Source organism: Schistocerca piceifrons, chromosome 4, assembly GCF_021461385.2.
Source record: "Schistocerca piceifrons isolate TAMUIC-IGC-003096 chromosome 4, iqSchPice1.1, whole genome shotgun sequence".
Taxonomy (NCBI): Eukaryota; Metazoa; Arthropoda; class Insecta; order Orthoptera; family Acrididae; genus Schistocerca; species Schistocerca piceifrons.
The window spans coordinates 234,889,354-234,908,616 of NC_060141.1; the positions used below are offsets into that span (position 1 = coordinate 234,889,354).

Genomic DNA, 19,263 nt, shown 5'->3' on the forward strand with positions numbered 1-19,263 from the left:
ACCAAATGAAAACAGTGCTTCTCATAAAAAACTAAGAGATTTGGAAGAGAAATATAATTTACTTGATAGAGGGAATGAAGTTTTTGAACTCATTGATACGAATATATTGTGTGAAGCTCTTGAAAACAGTTTGTGCTGCAAAAAATGTCATGGAAACGTTTCTCTGAAAGTAGAATCCCATGTTGGCCTGGCTGCCCAGTTTAATTTAATATGCAGTGTTTGTAAATACAGCTGTAAGTTTCCAAGTTCGGTTTCAGTAACTGTAAATAATGGATACAAGAAAACTGAACTTTATAGTGTAAATATTAGGTTAGTTTATGGATTGGGAGCAATTGGTAAGGGCAAAGCAGCTGGTGATATGCTATGTGGTGTTCTAAATCTTCCAAGTGCACCTTCAAAGTTTTGAAGCTTACGTACTAGGATCTGCAGTTGAAGATGTAGCACAGAAGTCAATGCAGGTTGCTGTGGAAGAAGCAGTGGAAGAAAATGACGGCAGTCGTGACCTCACAGTGGCGTTTGATGGCACGTGGCAGAAAAGGGGCCACACCTCCAACAATGGTGTTGTAACAGCAACTAGTGTTGATACTGGCAAGGTTATTGATGTTGCAATAATGTCTAAATACTGTAGGTGCACAGGCAGGCTGAAAAATGAACACAGTGATGACTGTATTGCTAATTATTATGGTAGTAGTGGTGGCATGGAGGTTGCTGGGGTGAAGAAAATTTTTCATCGCTCTTCACAGTGGTATAATGTTCGCTATGTCAAATATCTGGGAGATGGTGACTCTAAAGCATTCAAAGAAGTTTTGGAAAGCAAACCATATGGGAACAGTGTAAATATAAGCAAACTTGAATGTATAGGACATGTGCAGAAGAGAATGGGTGCCAGGCTGAGAAGGTTAAAATCAGTTATGAAAGGGAAAAAACTAGATGATGGGAAAACCTTGGATGGCAGAGGAAGATTGACTGATTCCATAATAGACCACATTCAGAACTGCTATGGCCTTGCAATCAGGGAAAATACAGGCAATCTTGAAGAAATGAGGAGAGCTATATGGGCTTTATATTTCCACACCGCATCCACGGATGAGCATCCACAACATGGTTCGTGCCCCAAAGGTGAAAACAGCTGGTGTAAATACAATAGGGGACTAACAACAGGAGAGAAATACATTCACCACCACAGTCTACCATCAGCCATCATGGCAGAAATAAAGCCCATTTTCAGAGATCTGGCTGACAGAAGTCTTCTGATGAAATGTCTTCACGGAAAAACGCAGAACCCCAACGAGTGCTTGAATAGTGTGATATGGCATCGTCTCCCAAAAACAGTGTTTGTCGGAATTAATACACTACATTTTGGTGTGTATGATGCTGTGGCAACCTTCAATCTTGGAAATATAACTAAATGCCAGGTCCTTCAAAAGTTGGGTATGTGTGTTGGTTCCCGTACGGTACGTGCTATGTTCTTTTTAGATCAGCACAGACTAAGGCATGCTGATAATATAATCAAGACATTAGTGAAAAAAGCAAGACAGGTGCAGAGGGGTGCCAAAAGAAGACTTGAAGATGATTATGAAGACTGTGAAGGGGGTATTAGCTACGGATCAGGAATGTTTTAATCTTCTTTCTCCGTTTCCCGTAAGTTTACTTTTTACTTCATCTAGGAACATTATCTCAGGTACTGGTCAACCTAGAAGTCTGAAATTTTTATGACGTAGTGACATAGGTCCCTATTACATACTGAAACAACGATTTTTTAATTACTTGATTTACAAAAGACTTAGGGGTGATAGTCTAGTAAAAAGCGATGGAAAAAATTTACTTAAAAATAAATGTACAATATCTCTGTAAGAAAATACTTTGACAATAAACTGTTGTTTCAGTATTGTTGTAACATATGAATGCACATACAGTAAAATTTTTACCTCTCTGTCTCCAGTAGTTTGTGAGAAAATGTTCCCTGTAGTAGGCATATATTAACATTGCGGGGATAGGTGATTCCGTATCCCCTTAGACTGATTATGCCTTTCAGCGTTCAGTCTGGAGCATAGCCCCCCTTATACAGTTCCTCCATGATCCCCTATTCAGTGCTAACATTGGTGCCTCTTCTGATGTTAAACCTATTACTTCAAAATCATTCTTAACCGAATCCAGGTACCTTCTCCTCGGTCTGCCCCGACTCCTCCTACCCTCTACTGCTGACTCCATGAGTCTCTTGGGTAACCTTGCTTCTCCCATGCGTGTAACATGGCCCCACCATCTAAGCCTGTTCGCCCTGACTGCTACATCTATAGAGTTCATTCCCAGTTTTTCTTTGATTTCCTCATTGTGGACACCCTCCTGCCATTGTTCCCATCTACTATTACCTGCAATCATTCTAGCTACTTTCATATCCGTAACCTCAACCTTGTTGATAAGGTAACCTGAATCCACCCAGCTTTCGCTCTCATACAACAAAGTTGGTCGAAAGATTGAACGGTGCACAGATAACTTAGTCTTGGTACTGACTTCCTTCCTGCAGAAGAGAGTAGATCGTAGCTGAGCGCTCACTGTATTAGCTTTGCTACACCTCGCTTCCAGTTCTTTCACTATGTTGCCATCCTGTGAGAAAATGCATCCTAAGTACTTGAAACCGTTTACCTGTTCTAACTTTGTTCCTCCTATTTGGCACTCAATCCGTTTATATTTCTTTCCCACTGACATTACTTTCGTTTTGGAGATGCTAATCTTCATACCATAGTCCTTACATTTCTGATCTAGCTCTGAAATATTACTTTGCAAACTTTCAATCGAATCTGCCGTCACAACTAAGTCATCCGCATATGCAAGACTGCTTATTTTGTGTTCACATATCTTAATCTCACCCAGCCAGTCAATTGTTTTCAACATATGATCCATAAATAATATGAACAACAGTGGAGACAGGTTGCAGCCTTGTCTTACCCCTGAAACTACTCTGAACCATGAACTCAATTTACCGTCAACTCTAACTGCTGCCTGACTATCCATGTAAAGACCTTTAATTGCTTGCAAAAGTTTGCCTCCTATTCCATAATCTTGTAGAACAGACAATAACTTCCTCCTAGGACCCCGGTCATATGCCTTTTCTAGATTTATAAAGCATAGATACAATTCCCTGTTCCACTCATAACACTTCTCCATTTTTTGCCGTAAGCTAAAGATCTGGTCCTGACAACCTCTAAGAGGCCTAAACCCACACTGATTTTCATCCAATTGGTCCTCAACTAATACTCGCACTTTCCTTTCAACAATACTTGAGAAGATTTTACCCACAACGCTGATTAAAGAGATACCTCTGTAGTTGTTACAATCTTTTCTGTTTCCATGTTTAAAGATTGGTGTGATTACTGCTTTTGTCCAGTCTGATGGAACCTGTCCCAACTCCCAGGCCATTCTAATTATCCTGTGTAGCCATTTAAGACCTGACATTCCACTGTATTTGATGAGTTCCGACTTAATTTCATCCACCCCAGCCGCTTTATTGCACTGCAATCTATTGACCATTTTTTCCACTTCCTCAAATGTGATCCTATTTCCATCATCATTCCTATCCCATTCTACCTCGAAATCTGAAACATTACTGATCGCATTTTCACCTACATTGAGCAACTCTTCAAAATATTCCCTCCATCTGCCCAAGGCATCCACAGGATTAACCAGCAGTTTTCCTGACCTGTCCAAAATACTTGTCATTTCCTTCTTACCTCCCTTTCGAAGACTGCTAATTACACTCCAGAATGGTTTTCCAGCAGCTTGACCCATAGTCTCCAACCTGTTTCCAAAGTCTTCCCATGATTTCTTCTTGGATGCTGCAGTTATCTGTTTGGCTTTGTTTCTTTCTTCAACATAACTTTCTCTGTCTACCTGAGTTCTAGTATGTAGCCGTTTTTGATACGCCTTCTTTTTCCTTTTGCAGGCTGCCTTGACTGTATCATTCCACCAAGCTGTTTGCTTCATCCTACTTTTACACACTACTGTTCCAAAACATTCTTTATCCACTTCTAGTACTGTGTCCATGTACCTTGTCCATTCCTTTTCCAATGACTGTAATTGACTACATTCAACTAACTGGTACCTTTCTGAGATCGCTGTTATGTACTTGTGCCCGATTTCCTTATCCTGAAGTTTCTCCACTCTTATCCTCCTACATATGGACCTGACCTCCTGCACTTTCGGCCTCACAATCCCAATTTCACTGCAGATTAAATAATGATCAGTGTCATCAAAGAATCCCCTGAATACACGTGTGTCCCTCACAGCCTTCCTGAACTCCTGATCTGTTATTATATAGTCAATGACAGATCTGGTTCCCCTGCCTTCCCAAGTATACCGGTGAATGTTCTTATGTTTAAAAAAAGAGTTTGTGATTACTAAGCCCATACTGGCACAGAAATCCAAGAGTTGTTTCCCGTTCCTGTTGGCCTCCACATCCTCTCCTAATTTACCCATAACCTTTTCATACCCTTCTGTTCGATTTCCAATCCTGGCGTTAAAATCACCCATGAGCAGAACACTGTCCTTGTCCTTTACTCCAACAACTACATCACTGAGTGCCTCATAAAAACTATCCATCTTATCTTGATCTGTCCCTTCACAATGCGAATATACAGACACAATCCTAATTTTCTTGCTAGACACTGTCAAATCTATCCACATCAGTCGTTCGTTTACATACCTTATTGCAACTACGCTGGGTTCCATTTCTTTCCTGATTTAGAGCCCTACACCCCATTGTACTATTCCTGCTTTGACTCCTGACAGGTAGACCTTGTATTCTCCCACTTCCTCTTCTTTCTCACCCCTTACCCGAATATCACTAACAGCTAAAACGTCCAGCCCCATCTTACTTGCAGCCTCTGCCAGCTCTACCTTCTTCCCAGAGTAGCCCCCATTGATATTAATAGCTCCCCATCTCATTACCATTTGTTGCCAAGTCGTATCTTAGGAGTCCCTGGTTTGTCAGTTAGAGGTGGGACTCCGTCACCTCCAAAGGTCCGAGGCATTTTGCTCTGATTGTTGCCAGCATCATATTTAAAGTACCAGGGAAATATGGCACTGAAAATTAAAAATCATAAAAAATAAAAAATTAGCAAGACTGTATAACATTTCTCGTATGTGCGTGCTTAGCCGTTTAATTCTATAATGGCCTAATGCAACATAATATGTGTATCCTCATCCCTTTACAGCTTGAATGGCTGTGATGCAAGACGAGATATAAAATTATTTTATGTGATTATAGCATGAAATTATGTGAAATAAAACAGTGAAAAATATTTTAGCATACTGCTTGTAGTATATAACAGTAATACATCTGCACATAATGCGTCACAAGTAATAGAGAGATATCAGAACGAGAAAATGTACACAAAAATGTGCTAAAATTCTTATACCTAACTCAGTAAAGAAACATGTCACTAACATAGAAAAGACCCCGACTGAACTGTTGTAATATCTCAGAAACAGAATGTTGTGCTTCTGCCTAATGTGAGCCGACAAAAGTAAAAACTTAGGTTATATATATATAACCTATATATATATATATATATATATATATATATATAACCTAAGTTTATATATATATATATATATATGTGGGGGGGGGGGGGGGGGGTGCGGGTATAGTGGAACGCCTAACATCACTGTACCACTGCTGTATTATTATTACATTATTATTATTATTATTATTATTATTATGTTATACTAACAAAATTGCATCATGTTTTGTGGTAAAAGTTACGATAAGACATATACATACAATCCTAGAAAAATCATGTCAACAAGAAGGAAGTAACTCAAAGAAAAATTAAAGTTCCAACTTGTCACATGGTTAACACACTTCTTCTTAAGCTAAAAGAACAAAATTGAAAAAGGAAGCAAAACTGAAAATATATATCACAGTTATTTTGAGACATGACTGTTGATAACATACTCATTTAACTACGTAGTACTTGTACGCACATTCTTATGAAACATTTTAAATTCCATAATAATGTGTATTATGCACAGCACATCATACACACTACTGTTTACACCCGCATGAACTGATATCATCGTATTCGTAGCATAGAATATGGAAATGGCATCGTAATAACTGAATCCACTATTAAATTTTGTATCTTCCATTGCATCATGTTTTGTGGTAAAAGTTACGATAAGACATATACATATAATCCTAGAAAAATCATGTCAACAAGAAGGAAGTAACTCAAAGTAAAATTAAAGTTCCAACTTGGCACATGGTTAACATACTTCTTCTTAAGCTAAAAGAACAAAATTGAAAAAGGAAGCAAAACTGAAAATATATATCACAGTTATTTTGCGACATGACTGTTGATAACATACTCATTTAACTACGTAGTACTTGTACGCACATTCTTATGAAACATTTTAAATTCCATAATAATGTGTATTATGCACAGCACATCATACACACTACTGTTTTCACCCGCATGAACTGATATCATCGTATTCGCAGCATAGAATATGGAAATGGCATCGTAATAACTGAATCCACTATTAAATTTTGTATCTTCCATTGTCGCTATTGTTATTTGGCACCAATATGTTCCGAAAAGCCGCGTCGAAAATGCGAATTTACAGGGGATAATATCTCGGGCTCTATTCATTTCAGAGATAATATGACAAGTACTTTGGATAACCTTTGGTCTATGACCATTTGTATGCCTATCGGAATAACAGGCATACTGTAGCTATACTACAGTACAGGTTCAAAATTTAAACATTATGCATTTCGTCTAGTCCATGCAAACTGAGCAAATCGGTCGGTTCCTTTGCATTATGTGTTGTCTAAGGTGAGGTAAAGAAGCTGGAATGTGGACTGCGGCAACTGATTCCCCACTTTTCTGTCAGTGTTTTAAAGGGAGATATTCGCCTTTTTTGTGATACGACGGGAGTATTTTTCCACTGGTTATTATTACCATTATTATAGCGGCAGCAGTAGAAGCAGTAACAGTGGTACTGATCGTATTAACTTTGTTAGTTCATAGTCAGTAGTATTTATTGACATTCTCGCTACATATGGTCAAATCATTTTTTAATTATATTAGTACTAGTTTATTACTATATGTCATATTAAAATTATTGTTATTTCTTAGGTTACCATGAAGTAAAAAGTACAGTATATGTGAAACACCGGTCTAGTGTAACAGAAGGCCCAGGGCCCTAATCTGGTCAGGTTAAATAAATAAGCAACAAGGGGACCCACGACGTTTGGAACGCGGATTTACTTCGAACTTCGTACACTCATAGTACTCCATGAGGACAACAAAATTTGTAAGCAGTAGTGCGTACTTCTCAAGCGTTACTGAGAAAATCGCAAGATAATTTCGGTCGTCAAATATATATCTGTGCGTGGCCTGTTTAACCATGAAGCGGCTGCAACCGCGTGATGGCGGCACGGTCGCTCAACGTGTTCGGTCAGAGCGTTAGCTTTCCTTTCTAATAAAAGAACTGAGCGAACGGGCCATCGAAAAAACTGAACGTGTATCATCGGACGTCTGCCATGAACAAATTCAACGAATAATATAGAACAAAATACTTAAAAAAAAGAAGTGGTTGGCGTTCAAGCCGGTGGATCGCTGGATCGAGTTCGGTTCATCAATTTCTTTTTATTTTCAACACAGTAATTTTCTTTATTATTTATATTACAATTGATATAATGGGGAAAATACGCGTAATCGGATGAACTTTTATTAAATGTACAATGTTATTTGGCAGTCTACTAATTTTTTATCACAATTAATGTAATATTCATAACTATCGACTAGTAAACGGCCAAACGCATAAAGTGATATTGAAAATGTATGCTTGTCCTTGATTTGAGAAATCCCTTACACCTGGAAGGAGCCCGAAACGACTTGTTACCTCCAAGTTTTGACCGGCACAGACGGCTTTCGAAAGATTTACAATTAATCGTCGCTTTCGATTTTACGAGTAGAAGTTGCAGGATGGTATTTTTCGTAAAAACATGGAAAACATAAAGTTAAACGGCACCAGCTGCATTGAATAAATACTATGTTTCCGCATGCGCAAGGTATTTTGACGTTTTCCGTGGAAAAACAAACCTCGTTAACATTTTCAAAAACCTCTCTTTCAGACGATAATTTGGAAGCAAACCATGCATAACGCAGTATTTCCTTAAAAATCGCCGCTGATAATTGGTTATGCGGTATCGAGCGTATTTTAATAGCGTCTTCCGAGAAGCAATTTCTCGTTCTCTTTCGATTAAATACGAACAGTTTTGAAGACACAGACAAGCAAACATTTTCAGTATCACTTTATGCGTTTGGTCGTTTACTAGTCGATAGTTGTGAATATTATATTATTTGTTATAATAAAAATTAGTAGACTGCCAAATAACATTATAAATTTAATAAAAGTTCATACGATTACGTGTATTTTCGCCATTATATCAATTGTAATATAAATAGTAAAGAAAAGGACTAAGTTGAAAATAAAAAAAACTGACGAAAGGAACTCGATCCAGCGATCTAGTGACTTGAACGCCAAACACTTCTTTTTTTTTTTTTTTTAAAAAAAATAAAATAAAAAAAGAAGGATCTTGTTCTATATTGTTCGTCGAATTTGTTCAAGGCGAATGTCCGATGACACCCGTTCAGTTTTCTCGTTCATCCGTTCGCTCACTTTTATTATTAAAAAGGAGAGCTAACGCTCTGACCGAACAAGCTTTTTTTTTTTTTTAGTCTCATTTTGTCCGCTTTCGTTCGTTGCATCTGCTCGGGGCGGACGTCGTAAGACATCCATTTAAGTTCGTTGTTTATCGATTAACTCAGTTTTTTTTATTACAGAGGGTTGCCAACCCTCTGACCGGAGCCGGCCGGTGTGGCCGTGCGGTTCTAGGCGCTTCAGTGTGGAGCCGCGTGACCGCTACGGTCGCAGGTTCGAATCCTGCCTCGGGTATGGATGTGTGTGATGACCTTAGGTTTGTTAGGTTTAAGTAGTTCTAAGTTCTAGGGGACTGATGACCACAGATGTTAAGTCCCATAAAGCTCAGAACCATTCGAACCATTTTGAACCTCTGACCGAACACGCTGAGCTACCGTGCCGCCACCACTCGGCTGCATCGGCTTTATGGTTAAAACGGCCACGCACAGATATATATTTGACGATCGAAATTATCTTGCGATTTTCTCAGTAACGCTTGAGAAGTACCCGCTACTGCTTACATATTTTATTGTCCTCGTGGATTACTACGAGTGTACGAAGTTTACAGTAAATTCGCGTTCCAAACGTCGTGGCCTCCCCTTGTAAGTCAGTGTTGTCACGACGTCCAAGGTGCAGTTACATTTTTCAAGAAGTGTAGATTTCCCTCAAGAATACTTGCTGAAGTACAAAAAAATTAAAAACACAACCATTACTAACCCACTAGTGACATTACGGGAGCGAATTCGTCAATTTCAGGCGAGTTCAGTGATATAATCAGTCAGCTCCAAGGAAGCCATGATCCCGATTGTCGAACTAGACCAATATTTTTCTGGGGTATTTTTGCCTAGAAGCAGTGATCCCTTAATCTTTTGGGAAACCAGATAACTGCTCTAAACGACACTTCAGCAGATGCCTCTGTAAAGATTATGCATTCCAGCTACATTAGTGACCTGTCAGTGTAGCTTTTCACAAGAAGGACTCACATGCACCGAGAAAAGAAACGACTCACTTCGAGTAAAATTGGTCGTATTTTGTTTATAAATCATTACACTGATTAGTTTCTTTGTCTTAGACACATATATTGTCATATTGATTGTGAAAAATAACAGTAGATAACTTCAGGAGATAGAAAATTACTTTCAGTTGTATTGTAGATTTCGTATCATATTTTGTTTTCAGTGCAGTTATAAAACAGTAAGAAGAATGAGCTTTATTTTTGCGTTTTTCAAAGTTGATAAAAACATTCAGAATTTTGTCGTGATATTTTCAAGTTTCACTGACAACGAAATGTAAGAATTTTCGGGAATTTTAAAACTAGATTGAATGTAACGGGAATATATTAATACCCTGTGTTCTTTCAAACCAGGTTAAAATAAAGCAAAAATACACGTCCCTTGATCTTGTGTTAGAAATGCTAGTCGCCCTCTTTTAATTTATGTAAGTGAATTGTGATGAGTCATGAAAAATAGCTAGTTCATTGCAGTGAATGAGTGGTTTTGACCCTATTCCTGAAGGGAACCATTATGGCGATGTCTACTGTAGCGGCCGTCAATTTACAAGCAGTGTAGCAGTGAAGCAGGCATCATCTTACAGCCTGTGTCGCTGTCACTTGAGCATCAACTCAGAGCCCGTGTTGTCGTGTTCTGGGCGTCAACTTATACCCTAAATCGTTGTATAGTAGGTGTCGACTCACAGCCTTTGTCCCTGTCTCTGAGATTCAACTTACAGTCTGCATCGCTGTGTGGTGGATGTTCACCCACAGCTTACGTCACCATGTAATAGGCATCTGCTTACAGCCTGTGTTGTTGTTTGGTGGACATCAACTTACACCCTGTGTCGTCGTGCAGTGCATGCCAATTCAAAGCCTCTGTTGTTGTGTAGTAAATATCAACTTATATCCCGTGTTGTTGTGCAGTGGGCGTCAATTTACAGCCTATGTTGTGTAGTAGTCGTCAACTTACAGACTGTGTTGTTTCTTAGTGGACGGCAACTCACAGTTTGTGTCGTTAGGTAGCAGGCGCCAACTTAGAGCTTTTGTCTTTGTGCGCAGGGTGGCTATGCGACATATCAACGAGGCGATGGACAGAATAAAAAAGCGGGGAGCAGCAGACTTGTCAGCTGGAGAACTAAGCGTGCTGGAGAAGCTGCTGGTGTCCAACGACGACCCGCGCGTCGCCATCGTGATGGCGCTGGACATGATGTTCGCCGGCATCGACACGGTACAGTGCGCCCACGCTGCATGTGCATCCGTGTCTGGGTGGGTGGCTCCCTTTCTTGTTGTTCGCAACCTTTGCTGAAAATATGTCACCACATAATAATCGTTATGAATCATACACAAGACTTAATCATAATATAATTATTATCTCTTCAAAAAAATTGAACTTACATAATTAAGTTTTCCAATTGTTTTCAAGTATATGTCTGCTTGTCATGGAAGATATTGCAATTCTCACGCTGCAGTTCCATAGCACATCGCTAGAGGAACGAAACAAAATGGCCCCCTCGGTTGATAACCGTGCGGCAACTGGTTTTCTGTATTTGAAGGGGAACAATGCTAAACAATCCATGCTGAGGTAGTGGAATGTACGGCAACAATGTACTATTATATGGCGTAATGGTTAGGTGGTGCAGACACTTGCAGTGTGGTTAAACAAAACGTGAAGAACGACATGGCAGGCAATGTACGTGTAAAGAACCAGAAATTGCAAGAGAATCGTAGTTCTTGATGCACGAAGACTGATGTTGACAATCGAAGTGATTGTGCAAAAAAGGTGGAAATCAATCAAGACCAGTTTTCAAAATCTTGTACGAAATTTTGAAAATGACAAATTCACCTCTTGTTGTTTTTCCATTACTGCTAAACATGTATTAAGAAAGCTTTCCACACCGAAATGTTGCAAATGTTGCAGCAGTGTTATGGCAATCTAGGTGACTTTTTTGCCACCAAAAATTCATGGACGTCAGCTGGCTATATCACCATGATCGTCAACAAAGAGGGAAAGCAAGTAATGGAAATATGTGGGTTCATCACTACCGAAAAAGGGAAGGACCCATCCATCACATGGCCACGTAACGCTTTCTTCTGGGACTACCAGGATGTGCTCGTAAGGGGCAAACTGTAACAACACACTACCAAAATCTTTTGATGAGGTTACAGTAAAGTGTCAAGATTAAACTTTGCAGAAAGCTGACTAACGTGCTGTTTTTGCTCAACGATATATACAATCTGCTCAATAAACAGGCAATCATAGTGCTTCTTTGGATTATCAAATTTTGCCTCACCGTCGCATTCTCTTAAATGGCACACAGCCCCATCTTCCTTTTCCCTCGGATGAAGAAACCACTGCGTGGTTGACATCTCCAGGATGATGAAAGGTGGATTTAGAGGCGAACAGCCAAAGTAAGACTTCTACAACCGAGGTCTCTACCTAGTCATCCATAGGTGAGGAAACTGGAGGATAAGTATATAAAGGAGAACTAAGACTGTCATCAACTTTCGTAATCGTAATTGTTTCTAAATGATAATTAAAATTTTAGTAAAACCATTCGTACGTTTGGTGTAATGAAAGTAAGTCTGTTTTCACGTGGCGTCGGAAGTACAGGGCGGCTGGAGGTTGCGGAAATTTTTAAAGTAACTCTCATAAAAATGAAGAAAAATTTTGATAGTTTTATTGTTTAAACTAAAAAGCAAATCAAATTCCATTAATTGAAGCAATAACAGAAAGTTTCTCTCTAAACATTAAATGTAAAATAATGGCCATTCGAATGGATGCATTCCTGGAAGTAAATGCGGAGTTTTTTGTGGAACTTTGAAGCATTTCCTTCTGATTGCAACAACTGCTTCTCTAATCCCTGTTTTTGGGGAATTGGTGTGCACTTCGCTGTTTAATTAGCCTCACAAGGAAAACAGTGGCATACCGTCCAACAAGATGACCTAGATGGTCAGTGAATGCCGTCAAATTGTTAAATTATGTCGTCACCTAACACCTGTGGAGCGGCTCCCACTGACGCTCTCGCTAAAACTACGGAGTCTTGAACTTCATCTGCTATAAAAGACTTAATCATATCCACATATCGTTCACATGCTGCAGACATTGCATTTTCTCTCTCGTCCTAAAGTAAGGGTGCATCGCACCTTGTGTTATTATGGCGCAGAATACGTAACTTTTACGCCGTGTAACGGTCGTTAGTGCCGTCCGCTAGGGTTTCCAGGCGCCTAATATCTGAAATAGTGATTGTTTACATAGCCGCTGGCTGATATGATAATGAGCTTCATCCGATAGAACAGATTGTCAACAACACTTCAGTTTTCATTAATTTTTCCATTTTATTAAGTTGTTGTCGCACCACTTGGTCTGATGGTTTAAGTTCCTATAGGAATTTTTAAGTATAATATTTCAAATCTCTGTGGAGCAGCCTACTTGGCAGTCCAAACGACAAGTTACGCTTACATAAACCAGGTATCTACAACGTCTGTTGTGAGTTTGGCATTTCATACATTGATCGAACAACCAGAACGATGGAAGTTCGGTGTACGGAGCACCAAAGCCTCACTAGGCTAGAGCAACCCAGTATATCCGCAGTATCTGAACACTGTCAGGAAGAGACGAAAATCCTGTCGCAGATTCCCAGCTGCAAGAATGGCTTCATGAAAGAGACGATTGAAATCAAGCTGGCAGGAAACATGATGAACTCAGCAAGTCACGTGGAGCACCCCCCATTGGCGGAGGAGACACTGGACACCAGTAATCCAGCCGCGAGCAATAGCGGACGTGGACGAAGGCACGGGCGGGATGACGGAACATGGCGGCTGGCACACTGGGACGAGTGATAGGGGTAGGGAACAGCAAGACAGGAGCAGTTTCCGCGAGAGCTCAGTGCAGAAGGGACATCTGATAAAGGCGGCGAGGGACGTCGACGAAATATTGTGTCAGTCACAGACATTCAGCCGCCTGAAAACTTCGGAAGAATTAAGTTATCATCAGCACCGGAAGAACATAAGAAGTTACAAAAAATTTTGTCAGACAGAAAAGTTGTGACTACCGTTCCTCGGGACGCTAAAGGAATCATGTTTGCAGGTTTTGGGAAATGTGATATATACATGTGGCATATACATTGAAGAGCCAAAGAAACTGGCACACCTGCTGAATATTGCATAGGGCCCCTGCAAGCACACAGAAGTGCCGCAACACGACGTGTTATGGACTCGACTAATGTCTGAAGTAGTGCTGCAGGGAATTGACACCATGAATCCTGCAGGACTGTCCATAAGTCCGTAAGAGTAGGAGAGGATGGAGATCTCTTCTGAACAGCACGTTGCAAGGTATCCCAGATGTACTGAATAATGTTAACGTCTGGGAAGTTTGGTGGCCAGTGGAAGTGTTTAAACTCAGAAGAGTGTTCCTGGAGCCACTTTATAGCAATTTAGGACGTGTGGGGTGTCGTATTGTCCTGTTGGAGTTTCTAAAGTCCGTCGGAATGCCAACGGACATGAATGGATGTAGGTGACCAGACAGGATGCTTACGTATGTGTCACCTGTCAGTGTCGTATCTAGACGTATCAGAGGCCCCATATCACTCCAACTGCACACGCTTCACACCATTACAGAGCCTCGACCAGCTCGAACAGTCCTCTGCTGACATGCAGGATCCATAGATTCAAGAGGTTGTCTCCATACCCGTACACGTCCATCCGCTCGATATGATTTGAAACGAGACTAGTCTCACCAGGGATCGTGTTACCAGTCACCAGCAGTCCAATATCGGTGTTGACGGGACAATGCGAGGCTTAAAGCTTTGTGTCGTGTAGTAACCAAGGCTACACGAGTGGGCCTTCGGCTCCGAAAGCCCATATCGGTGATGTTACGTTGAATGGCTCGCACGCTGACACTTGCTGAAGGCCCAGCATTGAAATCTGCAGAAATTTGCCGAAGGGTTGCTCTTCTGTCGTGTTGAACGATTCTCTTGAGTCGTCGTTGGTCCCGTTCTTGCAGGATTTTTTTCTGGCCCTAGCGATGTCGGAGATTTGATGTTCGTGAAATGGTCGTAAGGGAAAATCCCACTTCATTACTACTTCTGAGATGTTGTGTCCCATAGCTCATGCACTGACTATAACACCACGTTCAAGCTCACTTAAATCTTGATACCCTGCCATTGTAACAGCAGTAACCGATCTAACAACGGCGTCAGACACTTGTCGTATTTAAGCGTTGCCTACCGCAGCGCCGTATTCTGCTTGTTTACATATTTCTGTCTTTGAATACGAATGTCGATCCCAATTTCTATGGAGCTCAGTGTATTAATAATACTGAGTAGTGCCATTCAAATAAGTGACATGATTATGCTCTGCCACACTCTGCACGGAAAAGACAAAAAAGTTGCTCTAGTTCAATTGGGAAATTTTTGAAGATGTGCCACACAGCCTAGATGTGGTTGCAACTGATTTCAATGTCTTCATGTGCATCAACAAGTGGCTCAGTTCCTGCGAGAATTACCATGGACTAATACTCGATAAAAAGGTTACGTTGGACACACACTGATCAAGTATCTGAATGAAAAATCGCAATAGACTAAAACTACTGACTTTACATGAGGATTTAGTCCCACTGTTATCACATTTATACACAACACCCTCGTCTGTATTAATTCTACTCATATCACGTATCTTCCTCCTCGCAGTATCCATATTTCCATATTTTTGAACATCATACACTCTTCCTCCTTTTCTATATCCATTCACCCTCTTCTAACTATATCCTGCATCGCCTGACAAAGCTCTCACATTTGATCAAACACCTGGAATACGAATTCTAATCCCCCCTCCCCCCCCCCCCCCCCCCCAGTTCCCATTGTACTCCCTCCTCAAGAACCTGACCTGATGTCATGCCTCTATTAGCACATGCAAAGTTCCTTACATCTTCACACAATCCATGTCTTTTCCCATAGCAATTCTGTTGCCTTCGCTTGTCGGACCATGAATTCGGTTCTGAGATCTGCCAATCCTATCAAATGCAACAATAAAAGGGTTCAAATGAATCTGAGCACTATGGTCATCAGTCCCCTAGAACTTAGAACTACTTAAACCTAACACACATCCATGACCGAGGCAGGATCCGAACCTGCGACCGTAGCGGTCGCGCGGTTCGAGACTGAAGCGCCTAGAACCGCTCGGCCACATCGGCCGGCAAATGCAACATATTTTACTACTTCACGAACATTACTATTCGACAAATGTGACTTTCTTCTCCACGAGTGGCTCCAACTCTACCGCCTTCTTCTATGTACATCCCATCCCTTGACTCTAACCAATACTCGTCTCCCATCCTCTTTCACATCAAATCCTCTCTAGTTTCGGCTGCATCCAAATCTCTTATCTGGGAAAAATTACTAGGAGCTCACAAAGCTCCTCAGAGTAATCAAGATTCCACACTTGACCAACAACTCATCAAGCTTCAGGTTACCGTTCTCTGTTCTTATCAACATACATTATGGTTTTCTGATTGTTTTAACCATCGTGGTCATTGTCTACCAACCCACTCCTCTAGCGGAATGTAAAGTTAGTAAGTTCCACATTACATATTCAGGATGATGTGGAAGATGTCAGTTGAAGAAATTACTGCGGTGACATATATATACAGTACAGAAGAGATTGTAAGGAGAAAAAAATTATAATCTACCTCTAAAAGAACTTCTGTCTGTCTGACTTTGTTTTCAATGAACAAATTATCAAATTATCAAATATTTTTACGAAAGTTAGGTTATCTTCCCTTGTAGCACTTTACTGGTGACTATCTCTTACTCTCAAACAACAACGTATTCTTGGCAATAAATTTCATGAATGGGAAACTGCACTGTTAGACTACGGTTAATATTTCCAATTGATGGAAGAGATCCACGTAAAATTTACACGAGTCTACTCCACATATAATTCTAATTACTCTCTTATCTGCAGTGAACGCTTTTTCACCTTAGGGAGGAGTTACACAGAGTATTTTCCCAAAGGACACCAGTGAACGAAAATATCTAATAACTTCCTGATTTATATTACTCTTATGGCAAAAGTAGCTGAACCTAAACGCTTTAGTAGTTGTACTATATGGTTTCTTTTTCAATATTAGTTTTTATCAATATGTACTCCCCATAATAAGTAGATAATAAAAACGCCTGCCTTTGCTTGTGTGTTTATGAGTAACACCGCGTCTACATATTGTGACTCAAAAGTCCTCAGACCTGTTATAGTTTACGTGTGTCTGGGAGTGAGTGTGTGACTGCATATTGGTTCACCTTAGTACTCGACATTTCCAGACGGCGACCTCCGTTGCCACGGCGCTGTACTTCCTGAGCAAAGACCAGAGGGTCCAGGAGAAGCTGTACCAGGAGCTGAGGGCGCAGCTGCCGGACGCCGCCTCTCAGCCGTTCACTGCGGACGCGTTGGAGGCCTGCAAGTACCTCAAGGCCTGCGTCAAGGAGTCCATGAGGTGAGCACGCAGGATTGCAGTGTGTGTGCACATACTGTGTGGGTGAAGCAGTCCTTGTAACATTTCTATCGATATGGTTGCTGTAAGTTGTGACAAGTCCTGCTGCTAAAAGTAACCATATCCTTACTGTACAAGATCCATAAAAATTAGAAAATTGGTCACCATTTGGATACTTCCAGAAGTATGATGATTTATTTGTAAATGTGAAACTGGTTAGCAGAAAAATAAATGCTGTCTGTTATTCCATCATATAACTATGCAGTCTTAATGACGCTAAAAGAGGTTAGGTAAGAATCGCACCAAATGAAAAAAATTGATAGTGTTCCTCCTACAACACTAGAGTTACGTGGATGGCTCCATAGTTCTGTCAGATCAGTGTTGTTGTTGTGGCCTTTAGTCCTGTATTCCGATCCAGCTATCTACGCTAGCCTATACTGTACAAGCCTCTTCATTTCAATTACTGTAACCTACACCCCTTGGAACTTGTTTGCTGTACACATCCCTAGGTCATCCTCGACAGTTTTTATCTCCATTGTTTCCTTGCATTAGCAAACTTACGATTCCATGATAACTCAGGATTTGTCCAATGAACCGTTCCCTTCGTCTGGTCCGGTTATGCCAGAAAATTTCCTTTTTTCCAATTTCCATTCCGTACCTCCTCATTAGTTATTCTATTTACCCCTCTAACCTTCAAGATTTTTCTGTATCACGACATTTCAAAAGCATCTTCTTGTCTGAACTGCTTATCGTTCACTTTTCACATCCGTAATTCTTTTTACTCCACATAAATACAGTACCTTCATAAATGACTTCTTAACATTTAAATTTATGTTCAGTCTTAAAAAATTTCCCTTTTTTACGAACGTTTTTCTTCTTATTCCCAGTCTTCCTTTATATCCCCTACTTCTGTGTAGTCAGTTATTTTGCTATCCAAGTATTGTAACTCATTTACTACCGTCTAGTGTCTCATTTGCTCAGTATCACCTGATTAAATTCGACTACATTCCATTACCATACCTTTACTATTGTTTATCTTCTCGTTAGAACATGTTTCCAGGGCTCTATCCACTTCACTTACCTACTTTTCCAAGTCCTCTACCGCTTCTCAGAGAATTACAACTTTCAGGTTTTTATTTCTTCTCCCTCAACTTTAATCTTCTATCCAAATTTGTCCTTGGTGTTCTTGACTGTTTGCTGAATAACTCTGGAGATAGTCTACAACCCAGTCTCACTCCCTTCTCAAATATTGCTTCCCTTTCGTTTTCTTCGACTTATATAACCATAGTCCCATTTCGGTAAAAGTTATAGGTAACTTTCCGGTTCCTGTATTTTATCTCTGCTACTGCATTCCAGTAAATGTCGTCAATGTCTTTCTCTAAATAAAAACTAAAAAATGCAGGTTTGCCTTTATTCAGCTTAACTTCTAAAATAAGCAATAAGCAATAGGCTTAGTATTGCTCCGCACATTCCTACAATTGTCTGGAACCCAAGTGATCTGTCACTAGGTAAGCTTCTACAGTAAATAATTCGTTGCATTATTTGCAGCCATGACGTGTTAGGCTGATAGTTCGGTAATATTCACACCTGTCTTCTTTGGAGTAGGAATTATTACATTCTTCTTGAAGCCTGAGTCTATTTTGCCACTTTCGTAGATCTTGCACACCATGTGGAATGGTTTTGTCATCTCTAGTGGTCTCAAGAACCTCAAACATTCTCAACAGGTTTGTTTCGACATAAATCTTTCTTCTTGCAATATCATCTAATTCTTTCCCCGTTCTAAAACATTGCACAAGTTAATTTTCCTTGTTTAGCCCTTCGGTACATAACTCCCACCGTTCAGTGTTGCCATCTTTGCTTATTAATGGATCCCATCATAGCCCTTGATATTCATTCACATAGTTCTAATTTTTCCAAACGATTCTCATGTGTCCGACGACGACGATATAAAAAATTTCCAGGCAGCAATGACTCATCAAATTTATTTATCAAAGATCAGTAGTAGGTCTGCTCCAGTGTGGACTGAAACAAAAAGTAAGTTACTTATTGAAATAGAATAATAGTACTTCTGGTGGCTGAA

General features: G+C 40.2%; 1 protein-coding gene across 5 annotated transcripts in view; it reads left to right on the forward strand.

The window, feature by feature from the left end:
* Positions 1-19,263, forward strand: part of LOC124795054 (probable cytochrome P450 301a1, mitochondrial) — a 128,256-nt gene that overhangs the window by 90,007 nt on the left and 18,986 nt on the right. For all 5 annotated transcript variants that reach the window (XM_047258847.1, XM_047258851.1, XM_047258849.1 and 2 more), the window contains 2 exons: positions 10,760-10,928; positions 17,014-17,186. In XM_047258847.1, coding sequence (XP_047114803.1) covers positions 10,760-10,928; positions 17,014-17,186 — 342 coding nt within the window. The remainder of the gene's footprint in view (positions 1-10,759; positions 10,929-17,013; positions 17,187-19,263) is intronic.